This window comes from Stomoxys calcitrans, chromosome 2, assembly GCF_963082655.1.
Source record: "Stomoxys calcitrans chromosome 2, idStoCalc2.1, whole genome shotgun sequence".
Taxonomy (NCBI): domain Eukaryota; kingdom Metazoa; phylum Arthropoda; class Insecta; order Diptera; family Muscidae; genus Stomoxys; species Stomoxys calcitrans.
The window spans coordinates 229,669,533-229,691,636 of record NC_081553.1 but is presented as its reverse complement, the minus strand read 5'-3'; the positions used below and the strand labels follow the sequence as shown (position 1 = coordinate 229,691,636).

Sequence of the window (22,104 nt, the reverse complement as noted above, 5' to 3'; positions counted from 1 at the left end):
GATAAACTGCAAGGTCTCACTAGTTTCGCATGTGTACCAAACTCTAAGTTGCCTTCAAATGCCTTTGTTCCAAAAACGCACTCATGTCTCAGTGGTGAAAACATATCTGCACCAATGTCATTACAATTGAGAGGTACACTCTAATGCACACCTTTAAAAGCTGAGGATGAGAAACCACTTTCATATTAAAAATATAAATATCGAGAATTGGTAGTTTACAAGTTTACAATTTTTTTTTGAATGATTCGAGTCTGATGCCTACACTAAACTCAGATAAAAAAGTTTGGGCCTTTTATGGTCTCACTTAAGAAAGTTGTATTTGTAGTGTTAAAGTTAAGCAATTCACAATGGAATTGCAAATGACCAACAGCTGACTCAAATCACAATGACGTTTACAACTGCCCGGGCTAGTTATCGGCAAATTAATAAGCTTATTATTTACTACCGCAACCGACATTTTTGCAAAAGTAAAACAATAGCAAGACAGGAAATGCCAATTAAAGCAGCTTTAATTGATTTAAGTGGAACATTGCATGTCGAAGATCAACCCACACCAGATGCTGTCAATGCTTTGAAAAGGTTAGCTAATCAATAGAGAGAGAAAACACATATTCTAAATGGCAATGCCAATTTTCGTAGATTGCGGGAAACAGGAATACTTATAAAATTTGTTACTAACACTACCAAGGAATCAAGGCAGACCCTATTGAACCGCTTAAGGGATATAGGATTCCAGTTGGAGAAGGAAGAAATACACAGCTCTCTGAGTGCAGCTGTAGAGTTTGTCAAGAAGGAACAATTGAATCCTTTTTACCTGGTTAGCAAAGATGCAAGAACCGATTTTCCACCAAATGATGAGCGAAAGCCCATGGATTCCGTTGTTGTAGGTTTAGCTCCTGATGAGTTTTATTATGAGAATCTAAACAAGGCCTTCAAGTGAGTGGAAAGGTCCAAAAATGTATCTTTTAATCCAAGAAATTTATTTGCTTTTTAGCATTTTACTTAGCAACAAAGATCACAAACTTATTGCCATTCATGAGGGCAAGTATTATAAAAGAAAAGATGGCTTGGCTTTGGGCCCTGGATGTTTTGTGAAAGGCCTAGAATACTCGGCCGGAGTCAGCTCAATTTTGATAGGTAAACCTAATGAGTATTTCTTCAAAAGTGCACTTACTGGGCAGGATATTGGTGTAGAGGATTGTGTCATGATAGGAGATGTAAGTAAATATGTATGAACTATCTGTATTGAGGTTTAATTTAATAAATTTCCATTGCCAGGACACCAAGGACGACATAATGGGGGCTATGAAGGTTGGCCTCAAAGGTATTCAAGTAAAAACTGGTAAATATTTACCTGATGTAGTTGCTGAACCACCACCCACAGTTATGGTAGAGAACTTTTCGGAGGCTGTCAACTGGATTTTAGAAAATAAATAATTAGTGTTATACACTTAGTTATATGTGATTCATTTAAAAAGTATTGAATGGAATAATAAATGTTGGTTTATGATCATTATATATAAAAAATAATTTATTTTTATAGATTAATTTCAACAAAGCCATTTCTAAGCGAATTTTTAAAACAATGCCCATAAAATCGGATTAACATTGAATTTCTGGAGTAAATATAATAAACTAGCGGTTATTAAATCTATATTATTCATTGGATTTTCTAACTGAATTTTGTCTTAAGGCTAATTAAGATTTTCTTAAAAAAAAAAATATTCCTCTGAATGACGACGACTTAAAAGCCGACTAGTTCTGGAATCTACTTAGCTTAATTTATTGTGGTCTTCTTTTGTAATAAATCTTCTCCATACAAGGCGGTGATGGCCACCAAACGGGAATCCAAATAACTGTGCTCAATTTCGCAACTCTTCCCTGGTCCAGCTAAACGAATTATTTGCTTAATATTGGAATTGCGCGGCAGAAATAAGGCCACATTGTGAGATACCCGACGAGCCATATTAACCAACTCTGAAGCTTTCACAGGCAGAAGGTATTTTTCAATATCGTAATCCTTTTTGTTTTTATACTTCGGTCCACCCCAAGGTGGGCTTAGAAACACAATGTGAGCTTTTAACTTACCCGAAGAGGCCAGCTGTAGAAAATCACCCAAAATGAATTCAATCTTGTGGGATACGTTGTAGATTTTGGCATTATGTTTGGCCATTTCCAATTTAACTGGATCAATGTCGATGGCTATGACCTTCTCACAGGTTAAAGCAAATTGTATGGCATTGCCCCCACTCCCACAAAAGCCATCCACTAAAATGCTGGTTTTTAAACGTTCTGCTAAATGTTTGGCTACCTTTTCGGGGGTAACAGAAAACCAACTTTCTCTGTCCAGGCGTATGCCTTCATCAAAACGAGAGAATAGGCTGAATCTCTTACGCCAGTACTTAAGAAGCCCTTTTTCTTCCAATATAAATGAAGGGACATTTTTCAATTTTCGATTTTTCTTCTTGCTTTTGTTTTGTGATGTCTTGGCAATGATCTTATTTTCGATGCCATGCAGATCGCGTTCTGTAGGCGCGGAGCTATTGTCTTCCATTTCGGATTCGCTGGAGATGTTCTCTATGTCCGATTCCGAAAAGAAGTTACTAAAATGAAGACTTTTATGATGATTCTTGTGTTTTTTGCTGGAATTTTGTGGTCTACCACCAAATGCTGTTGGTAGTCCTAGCAACTCTAACTGGTCCAGTTCCTCGTTTATTTTTGTATACTCTGTAGTAGAGTAAGTGATTTCTTCTTGCTCTTCCGCCTCTTTTTCTTCCTGTATGGGCAAAATTTGTTCAAATGAATTTTTGAGTTCTATAAAATAATTATAAAAGATTGTAGTATAGATCAAATATTGTTCCACGTAAATCTCTTCTCTATGCTGTTCCCACAATTCATTCCAGGAGCTACTGTATTCTTCATCAATTGCTGTTGATGTTGCAGATGTTGTTGCTATTGGTTCTATGGCTTCCTTTTGTCCTGTTATCTCTTTTGCAACGTGATCTTCATTTTGATTTTCATTTAAGTAATCCTTGTATTTCTCATTCCAGGTGTCCAAAATTATTTGTTCACCCTCTTTTTGCCAGTACGCCTGCCAATTTTCTTGTTGATTTTTGTCAAAATCTTCTTGAAACTGATTTAGCCACAGTGTATGATCAACATTCTCATCCAGAATTTGCGTAAAGTAGAAAAATTGTGGTTCCTTTGTTATGGATTCAATAAAATATTGTGTCATTATTTTTCTTTTTGAAAATTCCAGGGTTTTGTTTAGAAAGACTCTATAATTTGCTCAAGCATGCGCCTCTCTAATTTACGCGATATTAAGTCACCAGCTCGATTAATTTGTGTAACATGCCAAACTTTAATTGCTGGCTTATAATGATGATGAAAATAATTCAATAGTTTTTTCTCGTCTTCCGTTTTGGAGATAAATTGCAATTGTTCCACTACTCCTCTGGAAGTTAAAGGTGTATCTTCTTGTGAGGGATTAAGTAATATAACTTCTCCTAATATTTCTACATATTTTCCATGTTCCAGCGTGGGATGGGCATTAGCTAGAGTTTTAAGATGGATCTTTAATGTGCCTTCGGGTAAGGAGTAATCCCTGAAAAAAGGAAAGATTTTATTGTTTTAAAACATAATACCATATGGATCTTATACAGGATGCGCTGAATACCAAGTTTTGTTAATAAGCTTTATTGCATCTTAACAACCGGCGAGTCCAAATAGTGATCAAGTATGTTGATGAAGCCACCACATACATTCAAGGGCAAAAGCCGAAATACCTTTTGCTAATATGTAGTTTCAATAACAATAAACGGGATTTGTTCAACTGATATCCCTAAGGCACCACAAAAGCATAAAAAACGTTATTGTAACCTTGGCTTTTTGACCTCTCATTTTACTTGTACGTGCCTACGTACGTATATATGTAAGTTGTTAGGCACTTTGTTCATCTTATAATGCTAATTGGTACCCCTCTTTTTTATTTTTGTATTGCTATTTTAGCTTAGGAGCTAATTAAAGAATGACGTTTAATTTTTTGGACCCCCACCTACATCTTTACGAATAAAATGTTCTATTAGCGAGCCTTTTTAGCCACATAAATATGAGAAAAGAAACATAGGCATTTGGACTTGCCACTGCCAGATAAACATATGTTTTCATGTACTTACTGTGTAATATTAGTTATCTGAACATTCACCAAAAAAAATTCATCATTTGTGGCCCTATAGACTTTTCCTATCAAGCGGCATTTACCATAGTGCAATTGCGTGTAGTCTTCCTCAAGAGTCAACTCCTCAATGAGAACAAATTTATGAAAATTGCAGTATTTTGGAAGATTGAGATTCTCAGGGGAACTGTCAATATCTAAGCCACCACCACTTGCCACTGGCTCTTCCTCAAAAGACATCGAGGCTTGTTTACAATAATTGAACAATCACTCACAATGGAGTACGAAACAAATATTCACAATAGGTAACATGTGATGAAATAACACCGAGCTGACTAAAAATATTTCAACGGCTATAACGTTATAGGTCTTTTATACGGCACATCATCAGGTGTACGTGTTGAATGCTTTTGCCAAAAACGGTATATCGATTTTTCTTTTCTTTGATTTTCTATACTTTTCTACTGCTGTTATAACTTTATTTTGGATAGAATGTGTTGTCAATATCTGTCTAGTAATGAAATAATACACCCTTATTTTCACCAATACTATTACAATGACCCAAGACTCACTAACAGAAAGTTAAGTCATTTGCGAAAACATAAAGTGGAAAAGCCCCAGAAACATCATTAAGGATGTCAAATCTGCCGATGGAAATGTCATCAAATAGGAGAAAACGTAAACAAGGAATGGATGTAAAAAGATAGCAAGTTGACATCCTCAATGCCAAGTACTGCCAAAAATTGTATGCTGGCTGATCGCATGGCTTAACCTTATAAACCCAACGGGGTTTCCCATACATTTTCAATGTGAGCAAATCGACTTATTTGAGGAGATTTGCAGTAAATATTCTTCGCAAATAATGAAATTAAATTTAAAAAAAATTGTTTCACCAATTTAATTGATGACCACAATATAGATGCTGAACACAATAAACATGAAGATCACTATAAAAACATCCCTTTTAACATATGTAAATCGCTTCAATCGTAGTGTACAATCCTGTTTGCACTGCTCTTTAAATCTGTATTTATAGCTCTCGTCAGCTGATTTTATAAAGGAAAAACAAATGATCGAGCCATTAAATCCGGATCTTGTAGATTATCTCAAGACTCTAGTGTAAACATGTTTTTATTCAGTGAATCCTGACAATGACTAGTCATCGTAAAGTGCAATGTAAACTCAGGATTTATTTAGTTTACCATAGGAAAATGTGTGTGTGTGTGTGTGTGTGCCAACCAGCCGATAATTTAACAATAGCCACTAGTCAGTTTTATTATCGATTACTTTTATGCTTCGATATTTTTCACATTTCTTCTTCTTCTTTAAGTTTTCCGCCGCCTTATTAACGTGTAAACAAACCAAATTAATCTAAAAACCCACTAAGAAAAAAAAACAGCAGAAAAATGTCGTTCATGAACCCTGTTGATATGGTGGAGGAGGATGCTGCCGACCTACAGTTTCCCAAAGGTAAGACCATTTTTTATCTAACAAATTAAAATCCAGCGCCTTTTTGTTAGCCTTAAGACTCCTCAAACTCCTTCCTCAATGCAGGAAGGAACTCAGTAAATTAAAATTCTATTTGCAGTTTCTCGCCAGCGACCCAAGAATCACAAACTGAACATAATTAATGCAAAAGTTAACAAAGATACTCGTTTTACGGTGAGCACATATGATCCAGAGCAATTGCAGCGTTTATTAGAACAACGAGAACAATGTTTAAGGACTTCCATAAGCAATGGTTGCAAGAATGACGATGATGATATACCACAATGCTCAACTTGTCATTGTAGTCTTCAAGAGCCCTATATTCGTTGTTCCGACTGTGAGGAGTATGTTTGCTTGTGCCTTCAATGCTTTGCCAAAGGGCGTGAAACGAGACTTCATAAAAACAATCACGCATATGTCATAATCAAAGATGATATACAAGTTTTTCCTGGGTCTGGTTCATGGACAGCAAAAGATGAACGTATATTGCTACAGGCGCTGCAAACACAAGGCTATGGCAATTGGGATGCGGTGGCCAAAGCTTTGCAGTACCGCCATGATGCTGCACAGTGCCGTCAGCATTATCATGACAACTATTTTGGAGGTGTGTTTGAGCGTCTCTTGGGACTTCAGCATGCCTCTCATGCCTATACGCGGCAGCACACTCCGTACGTGGTAAAGATGCGTTCGGTGGATCCACCAAGACACGATGACATCACATCAATACAATTTAAAATTATGGCAGGTTATCGTTGTGCTCGTGGAGATTTTGATACACCATATGATGTTACGGCGGAGAGTTTTCTAACTACAATACAAGAAGAGGAAGAACGTTGCAAAGAGCTAGTAGATGACGAAATAGTTGACGATGATACCGAAGCATGTTTGGGAGAATTAAAATATGCTTTAGTACAGGCCTATAATCATCGTTTACAGTAAGCAAATATTTTTTAATTAAATTAGTTTAATAAGTTTATATATTCTTGTAGAATTTGATTCCTGAAGACGTGGTATAGTTAGTAATAATATTTGCGATATTGGTAATATACCTAAGCCTACTGCTTAGTAATAATTGAAATTAAGCAATGTGAAATGCTCACTCAGCGGCTAATATTCTTGTAAATTGTCAACAACGTTTATTTGTGGGAAATACAAAAGCTTTCAGCAGGTCTCTTTACAGCCTAGTCCCATGTTAGAACTGTTGGAAGCCATTGTTGGTATATAGATAAACTCAAGATTTTGTATGCCTTGTTTGTAAATTGTCTAGGCTATCAAATACATTTCAAGTCGTGGTTATCCTCTTGTTAATGGTGGCGAAATCTTCCCTTTTTTGTTGTTTTGCATGTTTATAACATTCACCGATTTGATATTTTTTCCGCAGAGAACGCCAGAGACGCTATAGAATAATGCGAGATCACGGTCTCATAATGACCAACCGTACCATGGGTTGGATAACTAAATATGCCGAAGCATTACTTTCTGAAACAAACTGCAAACGATTTTTGGCATTTATGCAACTTTGCAAACCAATGGAATTCGATTTACTAATGGAGGGTCTTAAATATTATAGTGATTTGCAAAAAGCAATATTTCGGTAAGCTAATCAAATTTTGGTCTTATACTGGCAAGAGAAATCTCTAATTTTTCTTTCCTCCAGGCTATATGAATTGCGACAAAATGGTGTTCGCACTATGGTTGGTGGTTCGCTATATTTCCGATTAAAAAAGAAGCGACTACAAGAACAGCGAGAACGATTGCGAAATGAACGCTTGTTGCATCAGTACGATTGGCGCAAGTTGATACCTTCAGAGTCATATACTCTGAATGATGCTATAAATCCATATTTCCTAACACCCACTGTAAACCCTATGCCTAGAAAAAAAGCAGGCCCCATGGATGTTTTTGGTAAGATGCAAATTGATACACAATGTCTTCAAATATAGATTTAACTTATTTCCTTTTTTTTCTAGGTCTTCCCGGTTTTGCTAAACTTAATGATGATGAACGTCAATTGTGCAGCGTAGCTCGTATAGTACCACAATCATATTTGGATTACAAAAATATGCTAATTACTGAGAATAGCAAAGTTGGCCACATACGTTTAGCCGATGCTAGACGTCTCATCAAGATCGATGTTAATAAAACAAGACAAATTTACGATTTTCTTTTAGAACATGGGCATATAAATAAACCAAGTTGTTGATAGCTAAGAAAATTTTAATCTAATTATTTAACAAAAAGGCGCTTGTCTAGCTTTTAAGATGTAATTCTTAAATTCTCTTATAAATTTATATCTTTTTGTTTGCTTTCAAAGAATTTGAAAATGCCGAAACACTTTTGATATCGGAAGTTCACATGTTATTGGATCATCGCAAAAGACAAAACGAATCGGCGGATGAAGAGCAGGAATTCTCGGAAGTTTTCATGAAAACCTATGCCTATACCGATAGTTTTCGAAAATTTAAAAATAAAGAAACCATTGCAGCTGTTCGAAGGTAATCTTTGAACCAATACATACAGAATATAATTGAAATTTACGATTCTACTTTTCAGTTTGTTGATGCAGAAGAAATTGCATAAATTCGAATTAGCTGCCCTAGGAAACTTATGCCCCGAGGCACCTGAAGAAGCTAAGGCATTGATACCCTCGTTGGAGGGTCGTTTTGAAGACGAAGAACTGCGACAAATATTGGATGACATCTGCACCAAACGTAGTTTACAATATTAGTGTTCCTTTTTTAAGTGTATTTGTAAAAAAAAATTAAACAATGGACGATATAATTTAAATGTGCTTTTGAATAATATAAGGACATCACTAAGATCTATTTTCCAACTAAAACAAAACTATACGAAGAAATGAGATGAAGCAAAGCAAATCATAAATAGAATTTTACAATAATTAAAAAAACCAATACACATGGGGCATTACAAAAGCAAACTTCAATCAAAATGTATGTCAAGAAACAAAGAAATGAGATGAAGCAAAGCAAATCATAAATAGAATTTTACAACAATTAAAAAAACCAATACACATGGGGCATTACAAAAGCAAACTTCAATCAAAATTTAAGTCAAGAAACGAAGAAATGAGATGAAGCAAGCAAATCATAAATATAATTATACAATAATTAAAAAACCAATACACATGGGGCATTACAAAAGTAAACTTCAATCAAAATTAAACTCAAGATATCTTACAACGGATGAGCAAGTAACGTTCGAAGAATTTCAAGCCAAATCTGTCAGGACATACTTTTTTGTGGTCAAAGAAAATTTTGGAGTCCGTTTAATGTAAGTTGCAAAAAAATGTATATAGTCTATGTAAGTAGGTAATGTATATCAAATTTTTACAAATTATATATGCCACTACAAATGAATTTTTTTCTTATATGATTTAGCTTTGTTTTCACTTTTATCCATTAAAAACATAACATGACATTTGCGCATGATTTCTACGCGTTGTTTTGGGCTACATTTGATACAACGGTGGTCATTGATATGAAGAAAGTCTATCTCCCGGCACGGGATAGCTGTTAGCACCACACAGGCTGGAACTTTGAGCTCCGATCTGTGTGGTGTTAATTGCTGTCACACTACCGAGCGCGTTTACAGGTTGCTGATAGTGGAATGCTCCATACGGAGTGGCCGTTACGATAGTCGCGGACAATTAGCGGTATCGAGCGGAGAGACGGGGTGGCACCGGCTCTTCAGTGCCTAAGATGCTCGATATGACAAGGCGAGTTATTAACGCCTTTAAATACCCAATGGCCACACTGTCGTGGCGATCGGGCCTATGAACCGGAAAAAGCTTGCTCACCTACAGTAGCTTAACTAGGATTGCCATCTTCACGTAAAAGTGTGGCTACTAAATACAACAACCAGGAAATCTGTTCCTTTATGGCATGTTCCTTGGCAAAAAGTTTACATTTGGTGCATGCAGTTAAAAAAAACAACAACAAACCGCTAAAACCATTTTGATTATACCTTTATTTTATATTTTCTGGATTATACTTTCTTTGCAAGTACTCCCATACATCGTTGGCCGTTCTTAAAATTGGCATTATTTTAAAAAGCTTAGAATCCACCAAGCACAATATAACAAATTTGGCACGTCTATCTTTATGAAAGTCCTATTAAAAGAGCAAAGAAAAATTAAATAAACTTGGTTGCATTGCATTGAAATGAGTAAGAATTACCTCATCGCCTCCATCAGGTCCTTTTTCCACAACATCCCAAATGTCCTCCATTTGCAGATAGGCTTCTAAAGTCATTGACCAAGCCTTGTAGTTTTCGGAGCCATTGAGCCTTTCAACCGTTAATACTAGAGTCATTTTGGAGTAAAGCGAAACTGAAATGTTGCAGGAAGAGAATAAATGAAAATAGTGGATTAAACGCTTTTTTTACGAAAATATTTCGTAAATTTTTTTTTTAATAATAAAAAAATAAGCGCAGATCATAACGATGCAGGGCAAAGGGCTCGTTGGAGTAGATTCGCTGCGTTGTCTTTACTTTTGCTATACTTGTTACATAAATCGGCAGTTCTCTCCACCGGCAATTGATGAATGAATATTTTATTAATCTGTCCCCAATTTAATTATATGGTAAAGCAAATAAAAATGACTTTAACTCATTATTGACCCCCGATTCCGTTTTTTATGAAATTTCATAAATTCTTCTTAAGAGTATCTTTAATGAAGCATAATTTTTATCAACATTTTTTAATAAAAAAAATAAAAACATACTTAATATTTGATAAAAAAAAACATTCTGTATATTTGTGTATACGATCTTTTTAATATATATTTTAGTTTGTTAGTATATATTTAGTTTGCTCAAGCTCAAGTTTGAAGCGTTTTTTTCATATATTTTTCATTATTTTGCTCATCTTTTGGTATGCATTTTTAACAAAATAAAAATGGTCAGTTTTTGTTTCGATATTTTTTTCCTCTCATTTTTTACTAAAAAAAACTTTTTTAAAAAAAACTTAAAAAAAATCTTATTTGCATTTCATAAACCCTTAGGGCCTACAGGGGCGTAGCCAGTGGGGGAGTCTATCAGGCCCGAGACCCCCAAAATTCCTATTATACGAATGTTAAGATACAAACAAAATGGATACACGTCTTGTCATTTCATTTGTATGAAAACGCATTTGTCCTCAGTTTCAGGGTTTTTGATATCAGATTTGTACAGGGTAGGTGTCACGAAGTGTTACCAATTCAAATGACCACATTTTTTGTGTGAAAATACTTTTTTTAACTCAAATCCCAAAACTGTTTGAAATTAATCTTACTTTCAGAATCTATTCACTTTTGTTCGATATGACAACCTTTTGCTTTGACTATTGCTCTGAGTAGGTTAAACAAGTACTAAGTTCTACTAAATTCGGCTGGGCCGAATCTTATATATCCTACACCATGGATCGCATTTTTCAAGTTCTTTGCCCGGTATCTCTTTTTAGGCAAATAAAGGATAATGGATAATAATTGCTGTGCTATTGGAGCTATACCATGTTATGAAGTCATTGTGTCAAATTTCTGCCAATTTTAAAAAAGAATTGCGCTCTTTAGGGACTCAAGAAGTAAAGTACAAACTGGTTCATGCGTTAATTATGCCGCACATTCTTTACTGCCTTGAAGGGTTTCTGGTGCTACCAAGCGCAACATGAAAGTCTTGGAGCTTGCTTTAAACCGAGTGATTCGTTACCTGTATTCCTTTAAGCGATTTGATCATATTTCTCCATATATGCAATGTTTTTTAGGTTGCTCATTTTGGCATTTTCTTGACATTCGCTCATTAATAATATTTCGAAATGTTTTGTTTCAACAATCTCCATCTTTTTTTTTGTCGAATTGTTCAGTTTTACCCGGTTACGCAGGGCTAACCAACTGATACTGCACAGTATTAGGGGTTTTATGTATAATTCATTTCAGGTTAGAATAGCCAGGCCTTTCAACCACCTACCTGGTACATTAAAACAATTTTTTCTGAGCAATACTTCGTATCGTGGTAAACTTTGTAAGTACCTTAGAAGTTTAGAAGAGTAGTGGTAAATACTTTACAAGCAGACTCTTAAGGTGGAGTTACATACTATGTGTGCAAAAGCAACGTACAAAAGTTAGACAATTTTTAACTCGAAAATTGGGGTAAAGTGGTCTAGTAAAAATTCCAATATTTTCATCCGAACATAATAGAATTCTGTTTAGAATTCAGAAAATTAAAAAATTTATTCTTTGCATTTTTAAGTCGAACAAACTTTTAATTGATTTGTCTTTACAAAGCAACTTAGACATTGCTTGCACTTTATGTACAGCTTTCGAATGCAATTTTAAGACTTCATTGTTACTCTAGTGGAAGATATTTGTCTTAAATATCGAAATTTTTTATCAAAAAAAGAAAAGGTGTGAAAAATTACAGACGTTCGGACACAAGCAAATCGGTAAATAGTCTTTGAATTTTACGAGAACAATAATATACATATATACTTTCTAGTGCCTGAAATGGATATTTTGAGGTATTGCAAACTGAATGATAAAATAAATATATCCGCCATCATATGGTGATGGTTATAAAAATGTTTAATACAAAGTGGAAAAAAATGTTTTTTTTTTTACTTTTAAGTTTCTAACTCGCACAACTTTCGACTGAAGAATCGCATATTGACATATTCTGGAGCGCAGTTTTTTTGTAATTTTTCTATAAAGGCAAAAGCATTGAAAATTATTTATCTGTCTGTAGATCAAACTCTATGTTGGTGACCCAAATCCATGAAATCACAATGGAACCAGATGTTTTCCGCTGTACACTTTTCTAGCTTCAAACTCAATCAAATTTCTAATAGGCACCGAAAAAAGAGAGATAATCATTAATAATTGCAGACCGTATACCCTCTTAGCCTCACATTCTCACCAAGATTTAATTTTAGTTATATCGCGAGATGTAGGTTAATATAGTCAGATAGCTTCTCAAGGTTTTGTCCTTGTCTAACTTGTAATTATTTGTAATTATTTTGGAACAGATTGATATCTAGAGTATAGTATGTCAAGTACTTTCTTATGTAATTAATTAATTGTTTATTTTTTTTTTCGAGGGATGACTTATTATTGTTTTTATCGTTATTTGCATATAAGTTAACATTGTACAAAAAAAACGAAAAATATGTATGTATATGAAAAAATAATTCGCAAGAAATATTTTTTTTACCGTTAGGGTAATTTACACTTCCGTGACTAAGCGATTGTCCGCACAAACTGTTTTAATTTTGCTTCATTATTGGCGACTGATTTTGTTTTAAACCACTCGATAGACTTGGAAATGTCTCACGGTAAAGGGCATGGTTGCCAGCGGAAAGAATGATAAATGCATGTGTTCTAGGAATAAGTTACAACATTAGCCTACTCTAAACTGAAAATTCCGTGCATCTTCGTAAGAGGGTTTCTATTCCTGCAAAAAATAAAACAAAAAAGAATGTTATTCCGTCCTTAATTGGATGTATCATTATATGTCACTAGCTGAAACGGGCACGCTCCGCTGCGCCTTCTTTTACTTTATATGGAACAACATCATCCTTTGAATATTTTCGACAATAAAAGAAATTTTTGTGAAAAACCATGCTACGAAAATGATATATGTATATCGTAAAAGCGTAACATAGACCTTTATCTGGTCTATAAATTCGCTCGCAGGATTTAGGGTCATTAACGTTTGTGTGTTAGATATACTCCATTATTAAAAGTCTTTATTTCAGTCGATATTGTCATGATGTCCGATTTAGGGGCGTTTTCGGGGGTGAGGTGGTCCCAAAAAAATTATCAGCATCGTTCTCTTCTCTCAAATACCATTTATTTAAGCCCCATATTTTCATTGGTTATGGGATGAGGCGTCCTCAAATATTTGGCCCCAAAATTTGTACTCTTTGGGGGGTGTTTTGGGAAAGGGGCGGTGCCCCAAATACATGGTCCCACCTAAAATTTGGATATCAAATTCGTTTTCTAATCTCAAATACCTTTCATTGAAACCTATTTTTGCAAAAGTTAACAAATATGTCCGGTTTAGGGTATGGGCCCTAAAAACTATCAATATCGAGATCCAATCCCTTTAAGACACAAAATTGTCATGGTGAGCAAATACATCCTATTTGGGCGTTGTTTCCATAGTCAGCAAACATGACCGGTTTCGGGGGTGTTTTGGGGTATGGGGCGGCCTTCAGTGACTTTGCCTGAAAATACATATCAGATTCGTGTTCTGCTGTAAAATATTTTTTATTACAGCCCTTATATTGGAATGGTCAATACGTCCTATATGGGTGGTGTTATGGTGGTGGGGTGGCCCCATACACACATTTTCCCGAATATTGATATCAGATTCGTGCTTTACTCCCAGAGACCTTTCATTTGAGCCCCATATTGCTGTTGTAGTAATTTTTTCCTTTTTTGGGGGTTGTTTTTGGAAGGGGCGTCGGACCCATACAATTGGTCCCACATTTGAATATCAGATTCGTATTCTACACTTAAATACCTTTTATTTGAGGCCCATATTGCCATGATCAGTAAATAAGTCTTGTTTGGGGGGTGTTTTGCGTTAGGGGTGGACCCCCAGAAACTTAGTCCCACATTTGGATACCAAATTCGTATTCTACTCGCAAATACCTATCATTTGAGTCCCATATTGCCAAGGTCGGTAACCCGATTTAGGGGTGTTTTGGGGGTTGGGGTAGTCCCCCAAACACTTAGTCGGACAATTGGATAGCAGATACGTTTTCTACTCCTAAATACCTTTCATTTGAGTCCCATATTGTCATGATTGGTCTATATATATATTTGGTAGGTTTTGGGGGTGGTGCTGCCCCCTCTAGGTAGCCCATCCGAAATTTGGATACAAAATTTTTATTTTTAGGTTACTTTAAGAGAGCACACAAAATTTCACTTAAATCGCACCTCGCATCACCGAGATCTGGCGTTTGTGAAAATTGGGGTAAGGAGGAGGGTTTTATTTTAGATACATAGTTTCTTTGGAGAATTTTTTTCTAAAATTTGATGTAGATTACGTTCTTGCTTCCTCTTACAAATCAACCTCCATAATATGTATATTTATGTATCTAAGTTTATGTATCTAAATATTTTTTGACAATAAGATAATAAATGCAACCACTTCCACGCTATTAGCTGAATCGAATCGAGAACTGATTCTTAGTCGATTGGTATATTTTATGGTTCTCTTAAACAACAAAATCGCGAAATCGGGCTGTATGGAAGTTATATAAAGATATAGTGCAATATATCACATTTTCGAAATTAACTCGTCTAAGGACAAATCGCGTATTTGTTTCAGATTCACCTGGATACCCTTAACGTAGGTGAACAGAAAGCAAGGCAGTGAGTGGGACACGAATATGTCGTTGGGAATAAAAAAAAAATGGTTGGTTCTTTAGTTGGCAACTCTATGCTGCAGGCACTTGCAGCGAAACCCTTAAAGAAATCAATGATGACATACAAACTGCTAACACTACAAAGGGCAAGGCGAAGAATTTTAAGGTCAACATGCTGCGATTGATTTTGTGGTATTATTTTGTTAATACTTGGTTTTCGTATGCCTATGATACTAAATATAAAATTATTAAAAAAAATATATATATTGCAGCATAGTCCAATTGTCAATTCCCATTGGCCTTTAAGTTTCTTCCAACAATATTCTATGAAGGAATATAGAAAGTTAGGTCAGGTTTTAAGAGAATGATACAGTCGAATGGATAGCCCATTATGGTTTGTCAATCAGCTTTATTTCTTAACTGCAGTAGTTCTCTCGAATAACTTACAATGAAAATTTACCCACGAACATTCCATAAAGGAACAGCGGGTAAACTTTTGCTCTCCGGCACGGGGTAGCTGTGAGCTCCACATAGGCTGGAATAGTGAGGTCCGATCTGTGTGGTGTTTGCTGTCACGTGAAGCTTAGCAGCGAGCTACTGGGCGCGTCCACAAGTTGCGGACGTCCCCAGGTTGCGGATGCAACTACTCTGTACGGAGTAGCTATAAATGCAGTCGCGGACAATCAGCGGTATCAAGCGGAGAGTCTCAGTGAGAGGTCGGGTGGCACCGGCTCTTGCACAAATTCTGAGTACAACAAGGCGAGTTATTGGCGCCTTTAAATAACCAACAGGGTGGCGTTCCCGCGGCGAGTGGTTCTTTGGACCGGAACGAACTTGCTCACCTACAGCAGCTTGACGAGGATCGCCACCTCCACATGAAAAGGTGGTTACAAAAACAACAACAACATATCCATCATTCATACATTTGCGATATTAAGAACAAATTTCCAAATTTTTATAGAAGCTATATAGAATCTAGACAAATCATTTAATTATATTTATTATCTACACCACTACTGTGGTACAGGGTATTGTAACTTAGTGCATTTGTTTGTAGCACCCAGAAGGAAGAGAGCTGGATCTATTGAAAAGTATACCGATCGACTCAGGATCAATTTCTGATTCGATTAGCTATGTCCGTCTGGCTGTCCATGTTAATTTGTGTACAAAGTATAGGTCGCAATATTCATCCAATCATTTTAAAATTTGGCACGTAATTTATTTAGCCAAGAGATGAAGCCTATTGAAATTGGAAAAAAATCGTTCAGATTTGGATGTACATCCCCTATATGTGTTCATTCGAATTAAACTAATATCGTCATTTGATAACCGATGCACTCGAAATTCGGCAAGAAAGATTTTCTTATGAGTCTCGATATTACTGATTGAAATACATACGTACAGATAGAAATACATAGAAATGGGTGTAGATTTCGATAAAGGGTGATTTTTTTGAGGTTAGGATTTTCATGCATTAGTATTTGACAGATCACGTGGGATTTCAGACATGGTGTCAAAGAGAAAGATGCTCAGTATGCTTTGACATTTCATCATGAATAGACTTACTAACGAGCAACGCTTGCAAATCATTGAATTTTATTACCAAAATCAGTGTTCGGTTCGAAATGTGTTCATTCACCGTAACGTTGCGTCCAACAGGATCTTTGAAAAAATACGGTCCAATGATTCCACCAGCGTACAAACCACACCAAACAGTGCATTTTTCGGGATGCATGGGCAGTTATTGAACGGCTTCTGGTTGCTCTTCACTCCAAATGCGGCAATTTTGCTAATTTACGTAGCCATTCAACCAGAAATGAGCCTCATCGCTGAACAAAATTTGTCGATAAAAAAGCGGATTTTCTGCCAACTTTTCTAGGGCCCATTCACTGAAAATGATTTGCAAGCGTTGCTCGTTAGTAAGTCTATTCATGATGAAATGTCAAAGCATACTGAGCATCTTTCTCTTTGACACCATGTCTGAAATCCCACGTGATCTGTCAAATACTAATGCATGAAAATCCTAACCTCAAAAAAATCACCCTTTATAATTCCCATGTATATATTTCACCCGATGTTCGCTGCAAGCGAATATTGGTAATCTTCCCAAAATTTTGCATAATGCTTTCCTCTACGGTCACCACAATATCTAAGGAGTTTGATGGAAATCGATTCAGATTAAGATATAGCTTCCATATATATGTTCTTCAAGTGTTTCTCACGAAAAATGCCATATATATTTTTCTCGCCTTTGCTAAATTTTATAAAAATCGGTTCAGATTTATATTTAGCTTTCGTATGCATATATACCGCCCTATTTGCACTACGGCTCTAGTAATTATATTGTGTTCAAAATGTGCTCGAAATTTGAAAATATGAAAACTCCATCGAAGTCTTTAAAATTCGGTTCAGAATTTCACTTATAGGGTAGGTTTAGGGTATTCTATAGTCGGCACCGCCCGACTTTTACCTTTCCTTACTTGTTTTTAGGCTATAAACACGCTTATTATCAATCATTGTCACTATCACTTTCTCTCTTAATCCATAATCAACATTTTGTCTTTGTAATGTTAGTTTGGTTTATATTTATCATTTTATTTATATTTTCTTTACAATAGTCTGCTTCTTTTATCGACTAGAATGTTGCTTCCTCAGGTATGTCCATAAATCCTTGGATGTTCGAATGCAGGCCATGAATTGACAAATTTTAGCTTCCACCAGACACATTATAATGAACTTGGCTTTTCTATCTCTGTATAAATCCTAAAAACAAGCCAAGGGCAGAAATGAAAAAACAGCTTCGATGTAAGAGAAGACTTACTTCATCAGTTCCATCGGGTCCATTGTCCACCACAGACCATAGATCTTCAGTTTCTAGAAATGAGCGTACCGTCATGGCCCAGGCCTTATAGTTATCCAGACCCCTTAGTTTTTCCACCTGCAAATACAGTGTCATAATGTCGTAGTCGGTGGAAGGTTGGATATGCTGCTGATTTAGTTATATGTTCCGGTATCTTTTCTCTTTGACTATTCGTAAATAACTGAATATTGACTGGAAGGTTTGGTCAAACCCATAGAATCTCTTTTGCCATAAATCATGGGGGAAACAAATAATGAAACGGAAAGTACGAGTTTGCCTTGCTTGTTCTCGAAAATCCATATTTTCCTCTTGACACAGTCGCATTCAGTGGCACAGCTTATGATTATGGCTATGACGATGATGATGAAAATGAGAGCGGTCGGAATTTGCTGCCACAGATAAGAATCTGCCGCAATATGAAGACAATGCATGCGGTTCTAACAATTGAGCCCAACGTAAACTGCTGTTCATTTCTTTTATATGAGCAATTGGTGATATGTAAAATTTACCTATTTGCAGGCTTGTATTGGTATGTGGCCAATACCTTGGTGTGTTTCAAGAGAACGATATAAGAGGCATTGACATTGGTTTCAAGTGACCTAATGACAGAGACAGCTTAAATGTATTAGTATTGGGTGGGGTGTAAATTAGAAAAGAGAAGAGAAAATGGACAACATTAAATTCTGGTAAAAAAATGAGATATGGTCCGGTTCGGACCACAATTAAATTATATGTTGGAGACCTGTGTAAAATGCCAGCCATTTCCAATAAGAATTGCGCCCTTTGGGGGCTCAAGAAGTAAAATGGAGAGATCGATTTATATGGGAGCTGTATCAGGCTATAGTACACCGATTCAGACCATAATAAACATGATGGTCATGAGAGGATCCGTCGTACAAAATTTCAGCCAAATTGGATAATAATTGCGACCTCTAGAGGCTCAAGAAGACAAGATCCCAGATCCGTTTATATGGCAGCTATATCAGGTTATGGACCGATTTGAACCATACTTGGCACAGTTGTTGGATATCATAACGAAACACGTCATGCAAAATTTCAGCTTAACCGGATGGGTATTGCGTCCTCTAGAGACTTAAGATGTCAAGACCCAAGATCGCTTTATGTGGCAGCTATATCAAAACATGGACCGATATGGCCCATTTACAATCCCAACCGACCTGCACTAATAAGAAGTATTTGTATACTTTATGAGGTCTCAGACGAATATTTCGAGTAGTTAGAAACAGACTGACAAAATTAGTATACCCCCATCCTATGGAGGAGGGTATAAAAATCATCAAATTGATCCAAAGAGGTGTCGCACTGCGCCAAGCCGTTCGGACCCGGCTAGAATTTGAATCGGACAGCACTTATTGATACGTGAGAAGTTTACATCCAGTTCCTTAATGGAATGTTCATAGGCAAATTTGCATAAACCAATAAAAACAAATTAAGTTCGGCTGTGTAATTGTTAAATCGTCTTGGAATTTTACGACGATCCGAAATATATATACTTTGTAGGGTCGGAAATGGATATTTCGATGTGTTGCAAACGGAATAACTAAATGAATATTCTCCCTATCCTTTGGTGATTGGTATAAAAATTATGTCTTACAATATTCCTCATACTCCCAAAACCACGACCCAGACTCGAGTTTCTGAATTAAAAATTTCAAGAATTATTCGAATAATTAGAATAACTCATTTTTAAAAATTGTGGGATTTCTGCATTTCCTCTTTCTTCAGATATCGAAAAATGAATTATTTTATCCTCATTCTACATCATCTTCGACAAATTTAAGTAAAACTGTTTTTACAAAAAGATTGTTATTTTAATTTTTATACCCAACACCATAGGATGGGGTATACTAATCTAGTCATTTCGTTTGTAACACCTCGAAATATTCGCTAAGACCCTATATAGTATATATATATTCTTGATCGTCTCGACATTCTGAGTCGATCTAGCCATGTACGTCCGTCCGTCCGTCTTTACTTGTTTAAAGCTGATACGTCTGAAATCAACATTAATTTAATTGTTTAGCGTATATTATTTGTAGTATACTTTCAAAGTTATGGTACCATATAGGGTCTTTCCTGTGTTAACTTTGCCCCGAATTTGGATGAACAACGTGTACTTTACTCCAAAAGAGAATTAATTGCACTTTTGAAAAGTGAGCGGCCCTAAAAAACTTTTTGCAAGTTTGGATATCTACTTCATTTATGTGAACACCATATAATCTCGGTTGGCAATCATATACGTAGGGATAGAGTCTTTACGCCAAATAATATTAGATTAGTACTCTACAATCAAATACCCTTCATTTTGTCCCGATCGGTCTATATGTCCTGTGTCTCAAAACACCTGGTGGTGGGACCCCAGATTTTCAGCCCACTGTTTAGCATCGGATTGCCGGTATTATTCTTCGCTTTGTCTCAAAACTGGTGTCATTCGTTTCGGTTACGGCGGTGCCGATTTAGATAAAGTTGCTGACTATCTTAAAGTTGTAGTTTCCATCTTTCTCCATTTTCTTTATCTGCTCGGTTGTACAAGGCATTTTGGGAGTTGAATATGTATTTACATGCAAACAAATAAAACGTTTGGAAAATCCTTGCTACAAAGGTATCTGTTTTATTGGAAAAGTTATATTTTTATAGCAACAATGTCATATTTCTCGCCACCGTTTAACGCAAGTCGTGAATTTGCCCCTTTTTGAAATTCTTAAACCTTTTACCGTTTACGGTAAAACGTTTAAGAACTTGGTTTGTGGTAAAGGAGAACCATCCTACGAAATCATTAAAATTCTTGTAAGCCAAATATTTTCCTTTGCAGCAAAAGATGATTTGTTATACGAAAAGAAATTTTGTTTGCTTTGTTTATCTCGTGTGTCTCTTCCATTTGGCAGAGAGTGTGAGTTTGTGAGCATGCGCCTCTATGCACGCTAAAAACATCTCATTTTTGACTTTCGAATTGAATAATGGTCAGTCGTGAAAATTTTTTTCAAATATACATTTTCGCATATATCTGACTTGTCACCATTACATTTTATTTTATAGACGACATTCGCTTATCCTCTTTCTTCACTTTGGACTAAAAAATCTATTGCCCGTGTTGTATATCTTCTGTGCAATCTGATATTTTGTCTTGTAGATTTTGCGCTGAGGAATCTTTGAAATGTTGTCAAAGATTTATAGATTTTTGGTTGTTCGAATTGAAATTAATAAGCCTCCCAAAGGCTGTAGGATTTTGGTACCAATTTGTTTGAAGTTTTTGAAAGAATTAAGTGCATCTAGATCAGGAATAGAAAGGTCAGTACTTTTTCCACTCAAAGAGTACCGTAGTAACCCCGCGACCGATTAAGTACCTTTCCATGCAGTAATAATTTATATACCCACCACCATAGGATGGGGGTATAGTAATCTAGTCTTTCCCTTTGGGACACCTGCGATCCCATAAAGTATATGTATTCGTCTCGACATACTGAGTCGATCTAGCCATGTCCGTCCCCTGAAATCACGATAGTGGTCGAACGCGTAAGGCTACCAGCTTGAAATTTTGGACAGATATTTCTTATTGCTGTAGGTCGTTCGAGGTGGCAAATGGGTCATATCGGTTCAGATTTGGATATAGCCCCCCATACAAATCGATCCCTCGATTTGACTTCTTGGGCCCCTAGGAGCCTCTATTTTCATCCGACATGGCTGAGCTTTGAAACAAGTACTTATACTATGAATTTCAACATTCACGCCAAGTACGATCCTAGTCGGTCTACAAACTGATATAGCCCCACATAAACCGATACTCGGATTTCTTGATCTCTTTTAAGCCTCAATTTTCATTCGATTTGGCTGAAATTTGAAACAAAGATTTTTATTATGAATTTCAACATCCATGCCAAGTACGATTCAAGTCGGTCTATAAACTGATATAGCGTCCAATAAATCGATCCACGGATTTGACTTCTTGAGCCTTTAGAAGCCTTAATTTTCATCTAATTTGTTTGAAATTTGGAACAAAGACTTGTATTATGTATTATGAATTCCAAAATCCATATCAAGTTGATCCGAATCGGTCTATAAACAGATATGGCCCCAATATGAACGATCCTCGGTTTTGATTTCTTGATCCCCTAGAAGCCTTAATTTTCACCTGATTTGGTTGAAATTTGACACTAAAACCTATCTTATGACTGACAACATCAGTGCCAAGTTTTATCC

At 36.0% G+C, this 22,104-nt stretch overlaps 5 protein-coding genes across 6 annotated transcripts; 2 read left to right on the top strand and 3 right to left on the bottom strand.

Annotated features, from left to right (window-relative positions):
• The first annotated feature begins 381 nt into the window (after window positions 1-381).
• LOC106080420 (haloacid dehalogenase-like hydrolase domain-containing protein 2) lies at window positions 382-1,516 on the top strand. The gene is made up of 4 exons (XM_013241803.2): window positions 382-579; window positions 640-936; window positions 995-1,217; window positions 1,279-1,516. Exons 1-4 carry the CDS (start codon window positions 386-388, stop codon window positions 1,435-1,437), a joined length of 873 nt encoding a protein of 290 aa, XP_013097257.1. The 5' UTR covers window positions 382-385; the 3' UTR covers window positions 1,438-1,516.
• Window positions 1,517-1,535: 19 nt separating this feature from the next.
• LOC106080419 (trimethylguanosine synthase) lies at window positions 1,536-3,235 on the bottom strand. Its single transcript, XM_013241801.2, has one exon. It carries the CDS (start codon window positions 3,233-3,235, stop codon window positions 1,778-1,780), a length of 1,458 nt encoding a protein of 485 aa, XP_013097255.2. The 3' UTR covers window positions 1,536-1,777.
• A 32-nt stretch (window positions 3,236-3,267) lies between these two features.
• LOC106080421 (uncharacterized) lies at window positions 3,268-4,444 on the bottom strand. The gene is made up of 2 exons (XM_013241804.2): window positions 4,176-4,444; window positions 3,268-3,604 (listed from the first exon to the last, which is right to left on the bottom strand). Exons 1-2 carry the CDS (start codon window positions 4,412-4,414, stop codon window positions 3,268-3,270), a joined length of 576 nt encoding a protein of 191 aa, XP_013097258.2. The 5' UTR covers window positions 4,415-4,444.
• Window positions 4,445-5,421: 977 nt separating this feature from the next.
• LOC106080396 (DNA-directed RNA polymerase II subunit Rpb4) lies at window positions 5,422-8,449 on the top strand. Of its 2 annotated transcripts, XM_013241775.2 has the most exons (6): window positions 5,422-5,440; window positions 5,505-5,644; window positions 5,763-6,597; window positions 7,044-7,256; window positions 7,320-7,567; window positions 7,633-7,877. In XM_013241775.2, the coding sequence occupies exons 2-6, from the start codon at window positions 5,581-5,583 to the stop codon at window positions 7,863-7,865; spliced, it is 1,593 nt and encodes a 530-aa protein (XP_013097229.2). In that variant the 5' UTR covers window positions 5,422-5,440; window positions 5,505-5,580; the 3' UTR covers window positions 7,866-7,877. The 2 variants fall into 2 exon arrangements, with proteins under 2 accessions (XP_013097229.2, XP_013097230.1); XM_013241776.2 differs by lacking the exons at window positions 5,422-5,440; window positions 5,763-6,597; window positions 7,044-7,256; window positions 7,320-7,567; window positions 7,633-7,877 and adding exons at window positions 7,977-8,157; window positions 8,216-8,449.
• Window positions 8,450-17,596: 9,147 nt separating this feature from the next.
• On the bottom strand, window positions 17,597-18,308 carry LOC106080397 (uncharacterized). Its single transcript, XM_013241777.2, has 2 exons — window positions 17,848-18,308; window positions 17,597-17,789 (listed from the first exon to the last, which is right to left on the bottom strand). The coding sequence occupies exons 1-2, from the start codon at window positions 17,980-17,982 to the stop codon at window positions 17,655-17,657; spliced, it is 270 nt and encodes an 89-aa protein (XP_013097231.1). The 5' UTR covers window positions 17,983-18,308; the 3' UTR covers window positions 17,597-17,654.
• Window positions 18,309-22,104: the final 3,796 nt, after the last annotated feature.